The sequence below is a fragment of the Rana temporaria genome, chromosome 4, assembly GCF_905171775.1.
Source record: "Rana temporaria chromosome 4, aRanTem1.1, whole genome shotgun sequence".
NCBI classification, from domain to species: Eukaryota; Metazoa; Chordata; class Amphibia; order Anura; family Ranidae; genus Rana; species Rana temporaria.
In genome coordinates, this window is record NC_053492.1 from 45,472,053 (window position 1) to 45,491,829 (window position 19,777).

The 19,777-nt window shown below is 46.1% G+C and overlaps 1 protein-coding gene across 2 annotated transcripts in view; it reads left to right on the forward strand.

Annotated features, from left to right (window-relative positions):
- Positions 1–4,412: 4,412 nt before the first annotated feature.
- The window catches only part of LOC120936189 (squalene synthase-like), a 69,566-nt gene continuing 54,201 nt past the window's right edge, over positions 4,413–19,777 (forward strand). Inside the window, exon 1 of one of the 2 annotated variants that reach the window (XM_040348356.1) lies at positions 4,413–4,566. In XM_040348356.1, coding sequence (XP_040204290.1) covers positions 4,480–4,566 — 87 coding nt within the window. In that variant the 5' untranslated portion in view covers positions 4,413–4,479. The remainder of the gene's footprint in view (positions 4,567–19,777) is intronic. The other variant, XM_040348355.1, reaches the window with a different exon arrangement.

A 19,777-nucleotide genomic window follows, 5' to 3' on the forward strand; every position in this document is an offset into this window, starting at 1 on the left:
CACTGTACCCAAACTAAATTGGCGTCCTTTTTTCCCCACAAATAGAGCTTTCTTTTGGTGGTATTTGATCACCTGTGCGATTTTTTTTTTTGCGCAACAACTAAAAAAAGACTGAAAATTTTGATTAAAAATTAAGTTTTTATTTTTTTCTGTAATTTTTTTTGTAAATAAGTAAGTTTTCTCTTTCAATTACGGGCACTGATATGGTGGCACTGATGGGCACAGATGAGATGGCACTGATGGACATCGATGAGGTAGTACTGACGGGCACAGATGAGGTGGCACTGATTGGCGGCGCTGGTATGCGGCACTGATGGGCACTCATAGGTGGCACTGATGGGCACACATAGGCGGCACTGATGGGCACTCATGGGCGGCACTGATGGGCACTCATGGGCGGCACTGATGGGCACTCATAGGCAGCACAGATGGGCACTCATGGGCAGCACTTATGGGTGGCACAGGTGGGCACTGTGGGGTGGCACTTATGGGTGGCACAGATGGGCACTGTGGGGTGGCACTGATGGGCACTATGGGGTGGCACTGATGGACACTGTGGGGTGGCACCGATGGACACTGTGGGGCGGCACTGATTTACTTATGTTGCCAATCAGTGCCCATTTGTGGGCACTGATTGGCATTTTTTTTTGGCATCTTTTTTTTTTTTTAGACTTTTTTTTTCAGACTTTTTTTTTTTTTGACTTTTTTTCAGACTTCAGACGAGTGAGGAAGAGCCATCAACAGCTCTTCCTGTTTACATCGTGATCAGCCGTGGTTGGACACGGCTGATCACGTGGTAAAGAGTCTCTGTGAGAGACTCTTTACCGAGATCGGTGTTGCGGGGTGTCAGACTGACACCCTGCAACAACGATCGCCGCGATGCGTGCCCCCGGGGGCATATGACATCCAATCAGGATTCTACAACCACTTTGCCGCCGTCAATTTGTCATTGGCGGGCGGCAAGTGGTTAAAAAAGTTATAAAAAAGGGTTTACAAACCAGTTGTGACAAGTTGTCACTAAATCCACATCATAAAGAACTATCAATAAATTGTGTATTACATGCTGTTAATACTTCAAGATTCTTTTTCTGCAAAGAAACCTGGTTGATCCTGCTGCTCTTTATCTCCACCTTCTGTCCATGTCCCCAATTCAGCTAGGAATTTTGCAGAGCAGTGTTGGCAGCTCTGCACATGCTCAGTTTTCAGTGAGTTTCTATGCTGAGCATTTCCTCCCTATCACATCTGAGCAGATCGTGTGACTACAGAGTCACACACGTCGATGTATACACAGTGGTAAATGACACTCCCTCCCTCCTTCTCCATGCCCACTGACCAACTAAACACAATATGGGTGGGATATTACATGTAGATTGATGGAGGCTTCACCTCCTTCTTATTCTGTGACACAGGCTGGAGGGGCGTGACACAGCTTGTGACTGGCAGAAATCCGCCCACACCATGTTATTGCCAAAAAAATAATAAAGATTTGATTTCAAATATATAATTTTTATGATAATTTAAAACAGTTTATTGATATTAATTATTTTTACTCTGTATTTCAAAGGCTGCTTTTTTTTTTAGGGAGGAAGACTCTGTTATCCTGGGTCGACTTCATATGACGTTGCACCTTTAAAAACCACTAGGGGGCGGGCGCGCGCCCGGCACGTCACTGAGGACCCGGTGCGCGTGCCCGGCGGCTGCGATGGCCGCCGGCACCCGCGATTGCTCAGGAACTGAGCAGGAAAGTGGATCTGTGTGTGTAAACACAGATCCACATCCTGTCAGGGAGGGGGGACCGATGGTGTGTCCCTTGTATATAGGGACAACCATCGGTCACCTCCCCCAATCACTCCCCTCCCCCCACAGTAAGAATCACTAATTAGGGAATACATTAACCCCTTCCTTGCCCCTAGTGTTAACCCCTTCCCTGCCAGTCACATTTATACAGTAATCAATGCATTTTTAATCGCAGGGATCGCTGTATAAATGTGAATGGTCCCAAAAATGTGTCAAAAGTGTCCGATGTGTCCGCCGCAATATCGAAGTCACAATAAAAATCGCCGATCGCCACCATTACTAGTAAAAAAAAAATTATAATAATAAAAATGCTATCAATCTATCCCCTATTTTGTAGACACTAGAACTTTTACGCAAACCAATCAATATACGCTTATTGCAATTTTTTTTTACAAAAATATGTAGAAGAATACGTATCGGCCTCAACTGAGGAAAAAATTAGTTTTTTTATATATTTTTGGGGGATATTTATTATAGCGAAAAGTAAGAAATATTCATTTTTTTTTCAAAATTGTCGCTCTATTTTTGTTTATAGCGCAAAAACTAAAAACCGCAGAGGTGATCAAATACCACCAAAAGAAAGCTCTATTTGTGGGGAAAAAAGGACGTCAATTTTGTTTGGGAGGCACGTCTCGCACGACCGCGCAATTGTCAGTAAAAGCGACGAAGTGCAGAATCGCAAAAAGTGGCCCGGTCATTGACCAGCAATATGGTCCGGGGCTGAAGTGGATAATAAATATCCCATTTAAAAAAAAAAAAAATGGATATTTATTATAGCTAAAAATAAAAAATATTGTGTTTTATTTCAAACTTGTCCCTCTTCTTTTGTTTATAGCGCAAGAAATAAAAACCGCAGAGGTGATCAAATACCACCAAAAGAAAGCTCTATTTGTGGGGAAAAAATGATAAACATTTCATTTGGGTACAGTGTTGCATGACTGCGCAATTGTCATTCAAAGTGTGACAGCGCTAAAAGCTGAAAATTGGTCTGGGCAGGAAGGGGGTGAAAGTGCCCAGTAGGCAAGTGGTTAAAATATAACTAAAGTATAGGAGTACACAGGGGGTGTGCCGGATGTGCCTGGGCACACTCTAATCACCCCCTGCAGTGCAGATTGCCCCTGCTAATATTCACCAAAGCCTCCAAAAGGAGCTCCTAATCTTTTTTTTAAATAATAATAAAAACATAAAATTGCAAATAATAATAAAAAAAATAATAATAATAATAAAAAAAAAAAAAATACTGACACCATCCAGTGTCCTACTGACAGCAATCTATGTTCTACTGAAACCTCAATGTTTTTATACATTTTTAAAAATGATTGCATTTATTTATAGGAGTGTGTGTATATACATACAATATATTGCCAAAAGTATTGGGACACTTGCCTTTACATGCACATGAACTTTAAGCATAAAGGGCCAGATTCACGTAGAATCGCGGTGGCGTAACTTATCCTAGATAAGTTACACCGCCGCAATTTTTCATCGCAAGTGCCTGATTCACCAAGCACTTGCGATGAAAACCTATGCCCGCGGCCTCCGGCGCAAGGCGGGCCAATTCAAATGGGCGTGTGCCATTTAAATTAGGCGCGCTCCTGCGCCGGACCTACTGCACATACTCCGTTTCCTAACTCCCGCTTTGCGCGCCGTGACGTAATTTTTTTGAACGGCGACGCGCGTAGCGTACTTCCGTATTCCCGGACGGCTTACGCAAACGACGTTGATTTTTAAATTTCGACGCGGGAACGACGGCCATACTTTAGACAGCAATACACTTGCTGACTAAAGTTAAGGCACCAAAAAAAAAGTGTAACTATCCAACGGGAAAATATACTAGCGGCGACGTAGCGAACGCGAAAAACCGTTGTGGATCGGCCGTAACTCCTTATTTGCATACCCGACGCTGGTTTACGACGCGAACTCCCCCCAGCGGCGGCCGCGGTATTGCATCTTAAGATCCGACAGTGTAAAACAATTACACCTGTCGGATCTTCTGCCTATCTGTGCGTAACTGATTCTATGAATCCGTCGCATAGATAGAAACAGAGATACGACGGCGTATCAGGAGAAACGCCGTCGTATCTCATTTGTGAATCTGGCCCAAGGTCCGTAAAGACATGGACTGGCCTACACAGAGTCCTGACCTAAACCCGATAGAACACCTTTGGGATGAATTAGAATGGAGACTGTGAGCCAGGCCTTCTCATCCAACATCAGTGTCTGACCTCACAAATGCGCTTCTAGAAGAATGGTCAAACATTCCCATAGACACTCCTAAATCTTGCGGACAAAGGCAAGCGTCCCAATACTTTTGGCAATATCGTGTAGAAGGCAGGCATCTGATGTGGCTGAAATGTAGACTGTCTGATGTCTATCAGCTCTATTAATAAAGGAATACCATGAGAAAAGGCTTCTCCTGGGTTGTATGCTGTGATCCAGTTCTTTGATGCAATTCTAATAGAAAATTAAAAAAAGAAAGTCTCCTGTATGGCTGGACCCGCCCACCGCACCTGCACAGCCCCGTCCAGCTGTCACTGGAAGCATCACGCCACGCCCCTACATCGTCCCTCCGCACAGCGATTGGCGGCTGGTGACAGGTGGGGGCGGGGCCGGCCGCTGCTACTATAAATACGGCCGGTGTGTGCGGAGGCGGCGATAGCAGAGAGCGGATCATCCCCGGCCATGGAGTTCCTGAGGTCACTCTTCTACCCCAAGGAGATCTACAACCTCATCAGGTACAAGATGGGCGGCCTGGCCAAGGTGGAGCAGGTAAGGCTGAGCAGAGGGGACCCCTGTACACCTGTCCTATAGGAGGGGGACCCCTGTACACCTGTCCTATAGGAGGGGACCCCTGTACACCTGTCCTATAGGAGGGGGGCCCCTGTACACCTGTCCTATAGGAGGGGGACCCCTGTACACCTGTCCTATAGGAGGGGGACCCCTGTACACCTGTCCTATAGGAGGGGGACCCCTGTACACCTGTCCTATAGGAGGGGGCCCCTGTACACCTGTCCTAAGAGGGGGGCACACACAGGAAGAGGACCATGATTGGTTCTCTGATTATATTAGAAATAAGTGTCCTCCATGTGCCAAACAAGTCACATTCAGTGCTGTCCATCCAACATCACTCATCCAATTAGGGATGGGGTCTCTTAAAGTAACGCTTTCAGCCAAAGCTGTTTTTAAAGATTACGTAAAATCTCTGAACGTTCTATATTTTCTGAAAGCGCACACCCCTAGAGAATAAAATGCTGGTAGTCCCTATTTTCTAAAGTCGCACAATATTAGTGCAATGGTTTATGAAACACTAAAAAATACATTAACGTTATTTTTTTGGGGCTCACAGATGCAAATGTTAACCCGAGTTTCTGGAAAACAAAAAGATGATGTTTCACTGAGTAAAGAGGTGCATGTCCAGCCTTAAAATTGCGCGCTCCTGTGACGTGACGGCAAACTTCAGTACCCTTTTATTTTTCCATAGACAACATTTTAAGGCTCCATGCGCACTGGATGCTAAAATTATTTTATAAAAAAAAAAAAACTCCAGCAGCTTTGCAGTGAGTCTTTCAACAATGTTTACCTTTTTTGCAATAGCGTTTATTAGCATTTTTTCGTTTTTTTTTTTTTTTTTTTTTTATGGCTGGTGAGCCACGTTTTTGAACATTTATTGACGTTTATTATTGGCGTTTGGCCCTTTTTGAGATAAAAAAAATGGCACTTTGAACGCGATGTTTGGGCGTTCAGAAAAAAGCCCATAAACGCCACTGCTCATTAAAGCTGAAAAACGTCAGCTGGAGTGGAGTTTATGCGCTTTTTAAAAAAATGCCTAAACCTCAATAAACTGCAGTTTATCAGCTCCAGTGTGCATGGAGCCTTATGCCGCGTACACACGATCGGCATGAAAAAAAATGTCATTTTTCTCCATGTCCAAAAAACAACGTTTTCCCAACTTTATCATTAAAAACGACGTTGCCCACACACCATCGTTTTTGAAAAATGATGAACAAAGCGCGGTGACGTACAACACGTACGACGGCACTCTAAAGGGGAAGTTCTATTCGCCTTTGAGCTGCTTTTAGCTGATTCCTTGTTAGTAAAAGACGATTTGCGCTTTTTTGGTCTGTTACAGCGTGATGAATGTGCTTACTCTATTATGAATGGTAGTTTTACCTGAACGAGCGCTCCCATCTCATAACTCGCTTCTGGGCATGTGCGGGGTTTAAAACGTCGTTTTAGCCCACATAAGATAATTTTTTACAACACGAAAAACGTACTTTTAAAAAACGACATGGAAAAAATGCAGCATGTTCGAATTTTCAGAAGCCTAAAAACGACGTGAAGCCCACTCATGATGATTTTAAATGACGTTTTAAAAAATGTCGTTTTTTTTCATGCCGAAAAATTATCGTGTGGATCGATTCACACTAATGCGATTTTTGGTGCATTTTGCAGAAAAGCAGGAAATTTTTTTTAACATGGGTTCCTATGGAACATGTTCACATCAATGCTTTTTTGTGCCTCTGCGTTTTTGGAAAATGTCAGAATTTTTTTCCCGCAAAAAGCAGCGTCTTGCATGTAATGGAATTCAATGGACCCGCATCCAAAATGCAACTACCACATTTTTACTGCGATTTTGCCGCGATTTGCTTTTTTTTTAACCTGTTTATAGCTGGTTGTTAAAGGAAATGTAAAACAAATTAAATTGATGGCAAAAAAAAATAAAAAATGCAAATCGTGGTAAAAACGCACGCCAAAAAATACAGCAAGCACCACAAAAAGCACTGCAAAAACGCTGAAAAGCAGCATGCATAGGTGTGAATCGAGCCTGAAAGGGGTTGTAAAGGGAAAACAATTTTTTCCCCTAAATAGCTTCCTTTACCTTAGTGCAGTCCTCCTTCACTTACCTCATCCTTCCATTTTGCTTTTAAAAATCCTTATTTCTTCTGAGAAATCCTCACTTCCTGTTCTTCTGTCTGTAACTCCACACAGTAATACGAGGCTTTCTCCCTGGTGTGGCGTGTCGTGCTCGCCCCCTCCCTTGGACTACAGGAGAGTCAGGACGCCCACTAACACACGGCTCCTTTCTCTACCTGCAGCGTAGAGAGCGTCCTGACTCTCCTGTAGTCCAAGGGAGGGGGCGAGCACGACACTCGGGAGAAAGCCTTGCATTACTGTGTGTAGTTAGACAGAAGAACAGGAAGTGAGGATTTCTCAGAAGAAATAAGGACATTTAAAAGCAAAATGGAAGGATGAGGTAAGTGAAGGAGGACTGCACTAAGGTAAAGGAAGCTATTTAGGAAATGTTTTACCTTATTACAACCCCCATTCTTCACCCCCTCTTCCTTCCAGGCCGCAAACTCCGGCTCTGCGACTGGGCGGAGTCGCGTGATGTCACTCCCACGAATGTGCTGGAGCCGCCTTTAACGGCTTGAAGAACATCAGTTCTTCAAACTGATGTGGGGGGGCTTTACAACCACTTTAAAGCCCCCCTACATCAGTTTAGAGTTAACCAAGAATAATGGACCTAGAGTTATATCCCCCACTCCAGCATGCCTGTCAATATTTCATTTGTGGATCGCCAGCAGGGCTTTATTGAATTTACCTTTGTGCATATATGTGTTGGGGGGTGGGGGAGAGGAGGAGAAAAAGAGAAAAAGTTGAGCCCCCCACATACATGTAAAAAATGTTGAGGAAGGTGACATGGGTAGCTGGAAGCGACGTGTAACACCGTCTACATGGCGGAACCAGGTGAATTCTGGACAGGTGGCAACCCTAGGTGGAATGTGCCATTCTTGTCCATGCATGAACGTTGCACCTGTGTGTCTCAGGCATCCAAATGCTGGGATGTGACACACCGGGGCTAAACTCCTTGCATTTGGGTTTCTTCAAGCCAAACCCGAACACTTTAGCGGTGCACAGTAAGTTTTTTTTTTTTTTTTTTTTTGTTTTTTTTTTGTATACAGTACACTATAGGATTGCAACAGACCTGGGACACCTTTGGGCACTCCAAAGAGAATAGTAATGCGGCGAACATAGTGCCTCCTGTCAGGCCCTATTCTGAGCCACGCTCGTGTCTGGGTTTCAGGTGGACTGAAACTCGGACACATGATTCAAAACCCAAACTGTCCAGCCTGTCCCCCATGATCCCTCTGGTGCGGATGGCCTGTGTGTGAGAACAGCGGAGGGGAGGAGCAGTGCAGAGCATATGGCGGCTATTGGAGAAGCTCTTGGCAGGGGATACTGAGGAGCGGCTGGGTGTCGGGAACAGTGCCTGGTGCTGGGGATGGATTATCATGGAGGCCATGGAGAGGTGAGAAAAATCACCCAATCTACACTGTTCCTGTGGGGGGGGGGGGTGAGTAGTGCAGGAATCAGGTAGGTCAGTGTAGTGGCCAGTATAGAACTCGGGTAGGTCAGTGTAGTGGTCAGTATAGGAATCAGGTAGGTCAATGTGCTCAGTGTAGGAATCGAGTAGGTCAGTGTAGTGGTCAGTATAGAACTCGGGTAGGTCAGTGTAGTAGTTAGTGTATGGATCAGTGTAGGGATCTGGTAGGTTAGTGTAGGGATCTGGTAGGTTGGTCGGTGTAGTGGTCAGTGTAGGATTCAGGTAGGTCAGTATAGTGGTCAGTGTAGGAATCGGGTAAGTTAGTGTAGGGGTCAGTCTAGGAATCGGGTAGGTCAGTGTAGTTGTTAGTGCAGTGGACAGGTAGGTTAGTGTAGGAATCAAGTTGGTCAGTACTAGTGGAAGGGACTCGGGTAGTGTTAAAAAACTGGGGGGGAGGGCAAATTTCTTGCCTTGTCCTGGGCGCTGACAACCCACGCTACACCACTGACTGCATTAGGGTGACCACATTTCCAAACTACCATTCAGGGAAACCAAAAATCAGCTTGTGCTGTAACCAATCACAGCACAGTGATTGGACACAAGAGGCGGGACTTATGATTTCTCCAATCACAAGCAGGGGGCGGGATTGTGCTCCTCCTGGCATTCCCGGTCAGGACAAGTACTGTCAGTGAGTAAAGCGGTGATGTGGCAGCTTTTTTGGGGGGCATCAGATTGGCCCGGGGGGTGGCTGTGTCAGTTTCATTCCGGGACACTGTATTGTCCTGGAATGAAGGTGCCCGGGACACGTGGTCACCCTAGACTGCATATATAATTTGAGAAAAATATGTGTATAAAATAGTTTACCATTTGCCAATTAAAAAAAAAAATATGTCCCCGGATTTAATTTTAAAAATCTGGTCGCCTTAATGTAAGGGGCCTTTCAGATGACCATCGGTGGAAGGAAGTCTCTGCTGTTGTTAGAATATTATTTCAAATTCCTAATTCATGGCAAGCTTGCAAAACATATTTGGTTTTATGATTAATCATAATAATTGGGTATGAGTGAATGACCTTGGTCAATTGATATGACATAATTCTTCAATCTAAAGCTGAGCTTTGCTGGATATTTCTGGTCAGCCAATTTGAGAATAACATAAGGAATCTTGAATGTCAGGTTTTTGACGCGGTTGTTCTCCAGTATCCAAGGTTTGACATGAGGTCAGCGGGTCACAGATAAGAATGCACACAGAGTTCATGTGTCAGAGCTGAACCAAGTAATGAAATGTCTTCACATGTTTTAAAGCTAAAATCACAGATCATCCATAACTTAGCTAGTTATTTGATATTGTTTAATTATTTAGAGTTCGTGTGAAGTGATCTATGAATTAACACATGTTGAATTAGGCTGCATTCACACCTTGGCGTACCTAATCGCGGCGTTTTGTCCCGCGATAAAACGCCGCGATTGTGAATGCAGCTTACCCCCAGGTCCACATCTCCTATGCCGAAAGCCGCCTGGAAAAAAAGGTCCGGGACTTGTTTTCAGACGGCAGGCGTTCGGCGTGGAGATGTGAACCATCTCCATAGAGGGCAATGTAAAATCATCCCTCCAGCGTCTTAGGGGCTGCTGCGGCATCGCGCTTCAGGTGTATATACGCCTAGGTGTGAACAGAGCCTTATACATAACAAAAAGTGTGAAACAACTGAAAATATATTTCATATTCTCGGTTCTTCAAAGTAGCCACCTTTTGCAGCAGACACATCTCTAGAACTGTTAAGAGGAGACTGTGTGAATCAGGCCTTCATGGTAGAATATCTGCTAGGAAACCACTGCTAAAGAAAGGCAACAAGCAGAAGAGACTTGTTTGGGCTAAAGAACACAAGGAATGGACATTAGACCAGTGGAAATCTGTGCTTTGGTCTAATGAGTCCAAACTTGAGATCTTTGGTTCCAACCCCCGTGTCTTTGTGCGACGCAGAAAAGGTGAACGGATGGACTCTACATGCCTGGTTCCCACTGTGAAGCATGGAGGAGGAGGTGTGATGGTGTGGGGGTGCTTTGCTGGTGACACTGTTGGAGATTTAATCAAAATTGAAGGCATACTGAACCAGCATGGTTACCACAGCATCTTGCAGCGGCATGCTATTCCATCCGGTTTGCGTTTAGTTGGACCATCATTTATTTTTCAACAGGACAATGATCCCAAACACACCTCCAGGCTGTGTAAGGGCTATTTGACCAAGAAGGAAAGTGATGGGGTGCTGCGCCAGGTGACTACCTCTTGAAGCTCATCAAGAGTGTGCCAAGCAGTAATCAAAGCAAAAGGTAGCTACTTTGAAGAACCTAGAATATGAAATATATTTTCAGTTTCACACTTTTTTGTTATGTATAATTCCACATGTGTTACTTCATAGTTTTGATGCCTTCAGTGTGAATCTACAATTTTCATAGTCATGAAAATAAAGAAAACTCTTTGAATGAGAAGGTGTGTCCAAACTTTTGGTCTGTACTGTGTGTGTGTATGTATTCAATTATGAGTTGGTTATGCATTTGTAAGTTTTGGTACAGAATTTCTGAATCTTAACCACTTAAGGACCGCCTCCTGCACATTTACATCGACAGAATGGCACGGCTGGGCACATGCACGCACAGGTACGTCCTGTGCTAGTGCCCAGCCGTGGGTCACGGGCGCACGCCCGTGACCCGGTCTGAAGCTGCGGACCCGATCGCCGCTGGAGTCCCGTGATTGGTCCCCGGAGCTGAAAAACGGGGAGAGCTGTGTGTAAACACGGCTTCCCCGTTCTTCACTGTGGCGGCTGCATCGATCGTGTGATCCCTTTTTTATAGGGATACACAATCGATTTGACGTCACACCTACAGCCACACCCCCTACAGTTAGAAACACATATTAGGTCATACATAACCCCTTCAGCGCCCCCTTGTGGTTAACTCCCAAACTGCAACTGTAATTTTCACAATAAACAATGCAATTTAAATGCATTTTTTGCTGTGAAAATGACAATGGTCCCAAAAATGTGTCAAAATTGTCTGAAGTGTCCGCCATAATGTCGCAGTCACGAAAAAAATCGCTGATCGCCACCATTAGTAGTAAAACAAAAATAATTAATAAAAATGCAATAAAACTATCCCCTATTTTGTAAACGCTATAAATTTTGCGCAAACCAAGCGATAAATGCTTATTGCGTTTTTTTTTTTTTTTACCAAAAATAGGTATAATACGTATCGGCCTAAACTGAGGGGAAAATTTTTTTTTTATATATTTTTGGGGGATATTTATAATAGCAAAAAGTAAAAAATATTGAATTTTTTTTCAAAATTGGCGCTCTATTTTTGTTTATAGCGCAAAAACTAAAAAACCGCAGACGTGATCAAATACCACCAAAAGAAAGCTCTATTTGTGGGGAAAAAAGGACGCCAATTTTGTTTGGGAGCCATGTAGCACAACCGTGCGACGCAGTGCCGAATTGCAAAACCTGGCCGGGTCCTTTAGCTGCCTAAAGGTCTGGGTCTTAAGTGGTTAAAGATATATCTATTGTAAGAATTTGGCATTTAACAGAAGGTCAACACTGTTTTTTTTTTTTTTTTTTTTTTTTATAGGAAACTGTTCTATGTTGTTGTCAATCAAAACAGCCTGAAAGATAGGTCAGATCTCGGCAAGGTGATCCAGACAAATATGGGGATAAATTGTAATCTCTATTTTTGAAGTTTAACCATATCAGGATAATGGGTGGAGCTATGTAATTTAACTATAGATTGAAGCCATATAAAGCATCTATGCAAGAAAGGGTGTTACCTTTGTATTTAGCTGACATATAGGTTTGAGAATAGAATAAAAGAGTTTCAACTGGCATACAGACACACAAACACCACACGATTCTTTCTACACATACACTCGGAAGGAAACACATCAAGAAAGACTTTGTTTACTCTAGGCCAGTGGTTCTTAACCTGGGTTCGATCGAACCCCAGGGGTTCGGTGAGTGAGTCTCGGGGGTTTGGCGGAGGTCACACAGGGCCGCCGGTACAAGGCAGGGGCGGGTGCCCTGGGCGATACCATTTCATATAGGAGGGGGGGCACAGTCGCAGGTGAAGCTCTGCTACGGCCGCGACTGCCAGCGGCACTGTACAAATTGTGTGCCGAGTGCACTTCTGCATCCGGGACCGTCACCTCCCGCCTCCCTTTCCTGTCTGCTGCAGCCTGTTTACTCCCCCTATGAAGGAGTCTCTTGGTCCCTTCCAGCGGCGTGACGTCACTCCACTCATGGCCGGAAGGGGGGGACTCGGAGCGCTGCGCAGAGAGGCTGTCCCCTTATGCATGTCCAGTTTTTATTAATAAAGACAACTTCTTCAAGTTCCTTCGGAGTGCGGCTGTCCATCCATTTCCATTTTTTCCATGTTTGCCTAGTGCATTGCCAGCACCTTGGACTCCTGGGAGGTTCCTCAAATTGTCTGCTAAAGATCCACCTGGAGCGGTGATTCCTTTCCCTTGCGCAGAGAGCTGTGTGTCGGCGCTGCCTGTGACGAGCTAGAGAGGCAAGGACAGGGCCAATCCTAGGCAGGGTGCACAGGGTGCTTTGCACCCAGGCGCCTGCAGAGGTGGGGGCGCCAAAGGGGCAGAGTTCTCCCCTCCCTCCTTCTCTCCTTGTTTGTGTCCGTCCAGAACTGATGTCTCTGACCATCTCCTGTACTATGTCTGTAGTCTCTGACCATCTCCTGTACTGCGTCTGCAGTATCTGACCATCTCCTGTATTATGTTTCCAGTCTGACCGTCTCCTGTACTACGTCTGCAGTCTCTGACCGTCTCCTGTACTACGTCTGCAGTCTCTGACCGTCTCCTGTACTACGTCTGCAGTCTCTGACCGTCTCCTGTACTACGTCTGCAGTCTCTGACCGTCTCCTGTACTACGTCTGCAGTCTCTGACCGTCTCCTGTACTACGTCTGCAGTCTCTGACCGTCTCCTGTACTACGTCTGCAGTCTCTGACCGTCTCCTGTACTACGTCTGCAGTCTCTGACCGTCTCCTGTACTACGTCTGCAGTCTCTGACCGTCTCCTGTACTACGTCTGCAGTCTCTGACCGTCTCCTGTACTACGTCTGCAGTCTCTGACCGTCTCCTGTATTATGTCTGCAGTCTCTGATCGTCTCCTGTATCATGTCTGCAGTCTCTGACCATCTGTATCATGTCTGTAGTATGTCTGTTTTTTTTTTCTAACAGAAGCCCTCTCTGTGTCCATCAGAGAGGCTCCCCTCCAGGTCCCAATAAAGTACTCTGCTTCTCTTCCTGTATTTTGTTTATTGTTAAGAGATCATGTAAGGATCCCAGGTTAATGAAGACTTTGTAGGGGAGCATCTCTGTGGTTGTCATTGCCATAGAAACATTTGTCAATGGGAGGGGTTAGTAAAATGACCACGTCCATGACTTGTGGGGGCATCAGAAATATTACTGCACCCAGGCACCTGTGACCCTAGGATCGGCCCTGGGCAAGGACTAGTCTCCAGGAGCCTGCCTGACTAGTGGAATTTGAACCTAGCAGACAGTGTGCTAAAAGACTACTGAACTTGTTTAAAAGTAAGTAGAACCTGTTAAGAGCATATAATTAAATGGCTGGATTGGGGGGAGGGGAGGGGAGGAGGCTGACTGAGGTGACTGGGGTAAAAAAAAAAATTGTGTTATTTTAAATGAGCCTTCTCTGACTAGCAAAATATATATATATATATATATATATATATATATATATATATATATATATATAGCAGCCTCACTGTGCCCATCACACGCAAAATCATATTTTATTTTTCCAATTAAGAAGGGTTCAGGGAATGCGCATATGAAACTGGTGGGGTTCAGTACCTCCAACAAGGTTAAGAACCAGGGGCGTTGCTGGGGAGGCTGGAGCCCCGAATGGGTAGCCGTAAAGCCCCGAGTCTCGGGCACACCATAGTGAATTACGAGCCCCGAGCCCAGCGAGCGCCGTGTTGACGAGTGTGGCCGAGAGACACAGCAGATCCCACCTTCCGGAACTTGCAGTGCCTATGAAGGACATCCCACTGGTCCAATCCGGGACTGCGGACGTGTGACGTCATTCATAGGCGCTGCAAGTTCAGAAGGCGGGAATTATAAAGCCGCCCGGCGCACCATGATGTCACAGCCATCCCCGCTCGGTTCAGCGGCTCTTCTCTCCTCCTCGGCTCCTCCTGAGCCTGGCTGCATCTCATGACAGGGTCAGACACATTGGGCATGCCAGCGCCGCACCTCACATCCCAGCTCCCTGTGGCGGCTCGGCTGTCCTCAGCTGTCCTCTGCTCTTCGGCTGTAGGTCAGGACAAGTCAGAGTAATAGGTCAGGACCAGTGGCGGCCTGTCCATAGGGACTAACGGGTGCTGCCCCCCCTCCCACAGTCACAGATAAAAAAAACGGGCCCTTTAAGAACTTTTATTCGGCTAAAATGTCATTTTGACATTTTAACCGCAGTTCTGGCGGCCGTCTATAGAGGGCGCTGCAGCGCCACCCCCTCTCGCAAATAACACACATTCATGCATAAATGCACGAATGTTTGTTATTGGTTGGTTGCCAGCTGCCTGGTCTATTCATATAATCGGATCGCGGGACGCCGGTTACCCGAATAGCGGCAGCTGGTTGGCTGAGGGGAACTGCCTATCAAAGCCAGCGGCTCTGATAGGCTTTTCTCCGGCTCTCAGATGTCTATACTCGGAGCGCAGGCAATCTGCGCTCCTTGCATAAGACAAACGGCCGTTTCAGCCAATCAGGTTCCCGGATTCTGGTTATCAGGAACCTGATTAGCTGAAGCTTCACCACAGCGGCAGAAGACATCGAGGGAGGACATGGAATCCTCAGGTAAGTGCTTTTTACAGGGAAAGGGGCACAGTGGCATCATGGGGCACAGTGGCATCATGGGGCACAGTGGTGACCATGGGCACAGTGGTGACCATGGGCACAGTGGTGACAATTGATGGAACAGTGGCTGCGTTTGATGGCATGGCACAGTGAGTGCGTTTGGTATGGCACAGTGGTGACAATTGATGGCACAGTGGCTGTGTTTGATGGCACAGTAGCTGCGTTTGATGGCATGGCACAGTGGTGACAATTGATGGCACAGTTGCTGTGTTGCATGGCACAGTGGTGACAATTGATGGCACAGTGGCTGTGTTTGATGGCACAGTAGCTGCGTTTGATGGCATGGCACAGTGGTGACAATTGATGGCACAGTTGCTGTGTTGCATGGCACAGTGGTGACAATTGATGGCACAGTGACTGCATTTGATGGTATGGCACAGTGGTGACAATTGATGGCACAGTTGCTGTGTTTGATGGCATGGCACAGTGGTGACAATTGATGGCACAGTTGCTGTGTTGCATGGCACAGTGGTGACAATTGATGGCACAGTGGCTGCATTTGGTGGCATGGCACAGTGGTGACAATTGATGGCACAGTTGCTGTGTTGCATGGCACAGTGGCTGTGTTTGATGGCATGGCACAGTGGTGACAATTGATGGCACAGTTGCTGTTTGATGGCATGGCACAGTGGTGACAATTGATGGCACAGTGACTGCATTTGATGGCATGGCACAGTGGTGACAATTGATGGCACAGTTGTGGCATGGCACAGTGGTGACAATTGATGGCACAGTTGTTGCATGGCATGGCACAGTGGTGACAATTGATGGCACAGTGGCTGCATTTGGTGGCATGGCACAGTGGCTGCGTTTGATGGCACAGTGAGGCTGCAATTTTTTATTTTTCGTTTGCGCCCCCCCCAAAAATTTTGAGCGCCACTGGTCAGGACAGGTCAGAGTATGTAGGTCAGGACAGGTCAGAGTATGTAGGTCAGAGTATGTAGGTCAGGACAGGTCAGAGTATGTAGGTCAGAGTATGTAGGTCAGGACAGGTCAGAGTATGTAGGTCAGGACAGGTCAGAGTATGTAGGTCAGGACAGGTCAGAGTATGTAGGTCAGGACAGGTCAGAGTAGGCCCGGACTGGCCATAGGGCACACCGGGCATTTGCCCGGTGGGCCGCGAGTTCATGTCTCCCCACTCTCAGCTGCTTGGCCGGCCTCTCAGCGACAAGTTCGCGTCTGGCTCCGCGGCCGACTCTGCGGAGACGGCCGCATTTATTTCAGGCAGAGTTCCGGCCGGGTCCCCACTCTCAAGGCAGTGAGCTGGGCTTCTCCTTGTGCCCATGCTGGCACCGCTCACCACGGCCGGCTCCACGGCTGTCCAGCCAGCCTTCTTCTCAAGCTTAGAAGGAGGAAATTAAGAGGTCAAGACCGGTCATGTGACCATGAATGGGGAGGGGATGCCTGGAGGAATCTCCTTCTGCCTGATGTCGGAAAGATGTATCTGCAGCCACAGGGCCTGGAAAAGACTGCTAAAATGTAAGTGATGGCAGCATGTCTGTTTTTGCAAAAAAGTATGTTTTACACCCGCATTTACACAGCATGATGAGAGCGTGCTTTGGTCTGGCCAGTGGTCTCTTTTACACAGTAAAAAATAGTTCAGCATCACTCTATACGGTGTAAAAGAGACCACTGACCAGACCAAAGCATGCTCTCATCATGCTGTGTAAATGCGGTGTAAAAAATTGTGTGAGAGAGGGACAGTTCTTGGGCACAAAATGTGTCCTGCATTTAAAGTGTATATGTGATTATTTTTTTTTTCTTTTGTGTTTGTAATTGTGGTATATTAAGTACTGGTTGGCTTGGTAAGTGTGGTGCAGTGTTAACAAAAAAATCCTACAGTATTTACACTTTAAATGGATTATTTTTTTATATATAATTTTGGGTAATATATTTTTAATGTGCCCTAAAATTAACTGTTATCTCTTAGCCTGGGTTCACACTAGATGTGATGTGAATTCACAGAAAATTTGCTGCGGTTTCCGCACTGAATCTAAAATCACAACCTGTCCATGTGAACCAATTGCAGAGTGTATGTTAAATTAATGACACCCCGCAATCGGTTTACAAAACGCAGCTCAGTTTGACGAATCGGATCGCATGGGTGTGAACACCCATGCAATCTGATTCTGGTGTGGACAATAAAGGGTCCTGCACCAGTTTGGTTTGAATGCAGTGCGATTTGAGCCATACAAATCCATGGCTCAAATCGCACCCCCAGAGACACCACATGTAATTCACGCAGGAATGTGCTGTGAGTCCTGTGCGAATTACATGTGGTGTCTGACACCGCAGTAGTGTGAACCTGAGCTGAGGCCTTAAAGCCAGCTGCAGCATTCCACTTGGCAGGAGTGAGCTCAGGTGTGTATGGATCCCAGTCTGAACTATCCTCAGCTTTCCAGCCAGCATAGCCCCGCAGCTGCACACTCCTCTTGTATATGTACAGCTGCAGACCATGAAATGTCTCAGATGCTTACAATTGGGGGCGCACTTTGACAGGAGGGGGCCGGGGTTTGATTAAATAACAAACATGTCATGCTTCCCTGATCTGTATTAAAAAAAAAAATGGGCTGCTCAGCCTAAAATGCCTGGGCCTATTTTTTGTCCCAGTCCGGGCCTGGGTCAGAGTATGTAGGTCAGGACAGGTCAGTGTATGTAGGTTATGTCAGCGTGTGTGTATGTGTGTCAAGCAGGTAACCACGTGGCACTGCGCGTGAACGCACCCCCCCCGGTGTCGGCTTGGCTTCGGGCTGTAGCCCCTGGTCTTTTTGGCACCTAGCAACACCCCTGTTAAAGCGGGAGTTCACCACCAAATCAACTTTCTGACATTAGTTCCAGCATATTGCGAACATCTGCAGTATGCTGTTTTTTTGTTTTTGTTACTTATCGTTTTATGAGCCCTTGTTATCCGGCTCCGAGCGGGGAATCCTGGGTGGAGTAGGCGTTCCTAAGCGAAGAGGAGTTGATTGACGGCCTGCTAAAGCGCGTCACTGCTTCCGAAAATACCCGAAGGGACACTCGGGTGTTTACGGCGCTAAACGGCGCCTGCGCCTGCCGTGTAGAGCTGACTGCACAGGCGCCGTAAACACCCGAGTGTCACTTCGGGTATTTTCGGAAGCAGTGACACGCTTTAGCCGACCGTCAATCAACTCCTCTTCGCTTAGGAACGCCTATACCCGGAAGCGATCCCCGCTCGGAGCCGGATAACAAGGGCTCATAAAACGATAAGTAGCGGAAAAAAAACCCGCATTCTGCAGATGTTAGCAGTATGCTGGAACTAATGTCAGAAATTTGATTTGGGGGGTGAACTCCCGCTTTAAGAACCACTGCTCTAAGCCTATACACAAGCCTACCTCACAAACCGCTGTTCTAGCAGACACCTCTCTCACAACAGAAGAAGCTGAGTCTTTTTCCTGTACTTTTTTCTTTTAACCTCCCTGGCGGTATGATTCTGTCAGAAAAAACATGCTAAAAGCGGTACCATTATTTGCAAGGAAATTTGGCGTTTTATATTGTAGGTCTGTAATTTTTAGAAATAACTCACTTAAATCTGACCAAACAAGATTCTAATAGGCATCCCAGGTATGACATTTTTTTAAAAACAAAATTATAAATTATAATATAATAAATAATTATAAATAATTATAACAAATAATAATATAATTATAATAAAAATTATTCAATAATGTAATCAAATCAAAATCACTGAAATTTGCTCAGTTGCAGAATTGTTGCTGTCATTATTTTTTTTTTTTTATGACGAATTTCCCCACAAATCGCTATCGCACAATTCTGCAAGTGATTATAATTTATTATCGCTGTTTTTTAGCTGATCTAAAACTATTTTTGACATAAAGGGACACTTTTGGTTGCTATGGACAATCTACAGTTTGCAGGGAGAAAGAAACGTTTTTATTATATAAAATGACATGCATGACACAGGACAGACCACTAGGGACAGGGGGTGTGTGTTTTTTTTACATACAGTACTGTAATCTATAAGATTACAGTATACTGTATGTAAGGTGTTTGTTTACTTTTTTGAATTTGGCGCCGTTCTCCGTCCCCGTGCGTCGTAACGTCGCAGGGAACGGAGATCGGCGTCACACGGAGGCACTGTGTGAATCGAGCGAGGTCCCACTCGCTCACACAGCGCGGTGGCATCGCTGGATCCAGGGACAAGGTAAGTAACTTGTGCCTGTGGATCTAGCGAGGCGATCCCGAGTCTGACTCGGGGTGTCCGCTCGCAGCAGGAAAATCTAACCCCGAGTCAGACTCGTGAAGACCGCCAGGCAGGTTAAGCTTTTATTCCTAACTATCTTTTGTTTTACTACATCAAGCTGTATGAAGATTTGAACTTAAAATAAAACTCACACTTTGAGTAAGCCTGGCTATTTGAACTTTTGAACGAAATGTCCAGAAAAGCCCAGAGCAGGGGAACGCAGTGGACTCGGTGGAGGGCTGGCATGACTGACGTCACAGGGGACAGCAAAATCAATGGTTGGCTGTCAGGACCCGGGGGGCGGGGAAGGGAGTTTATTTAATGGTTGGTTCCCGCCCTCCCGGCAACACAGCACGGAGGAAAGTTCCAGGAGAATGTCTGAAGTGCAGCTCATGTTAGCCCAGCTACAGGCGGAGGCGTCGGCGCACGGCCCTGAGTGGCTTCGGGACCAGCTGCGGCCTATTTTCGGTAGGTCGGCAGCTATTGAGGACGCGG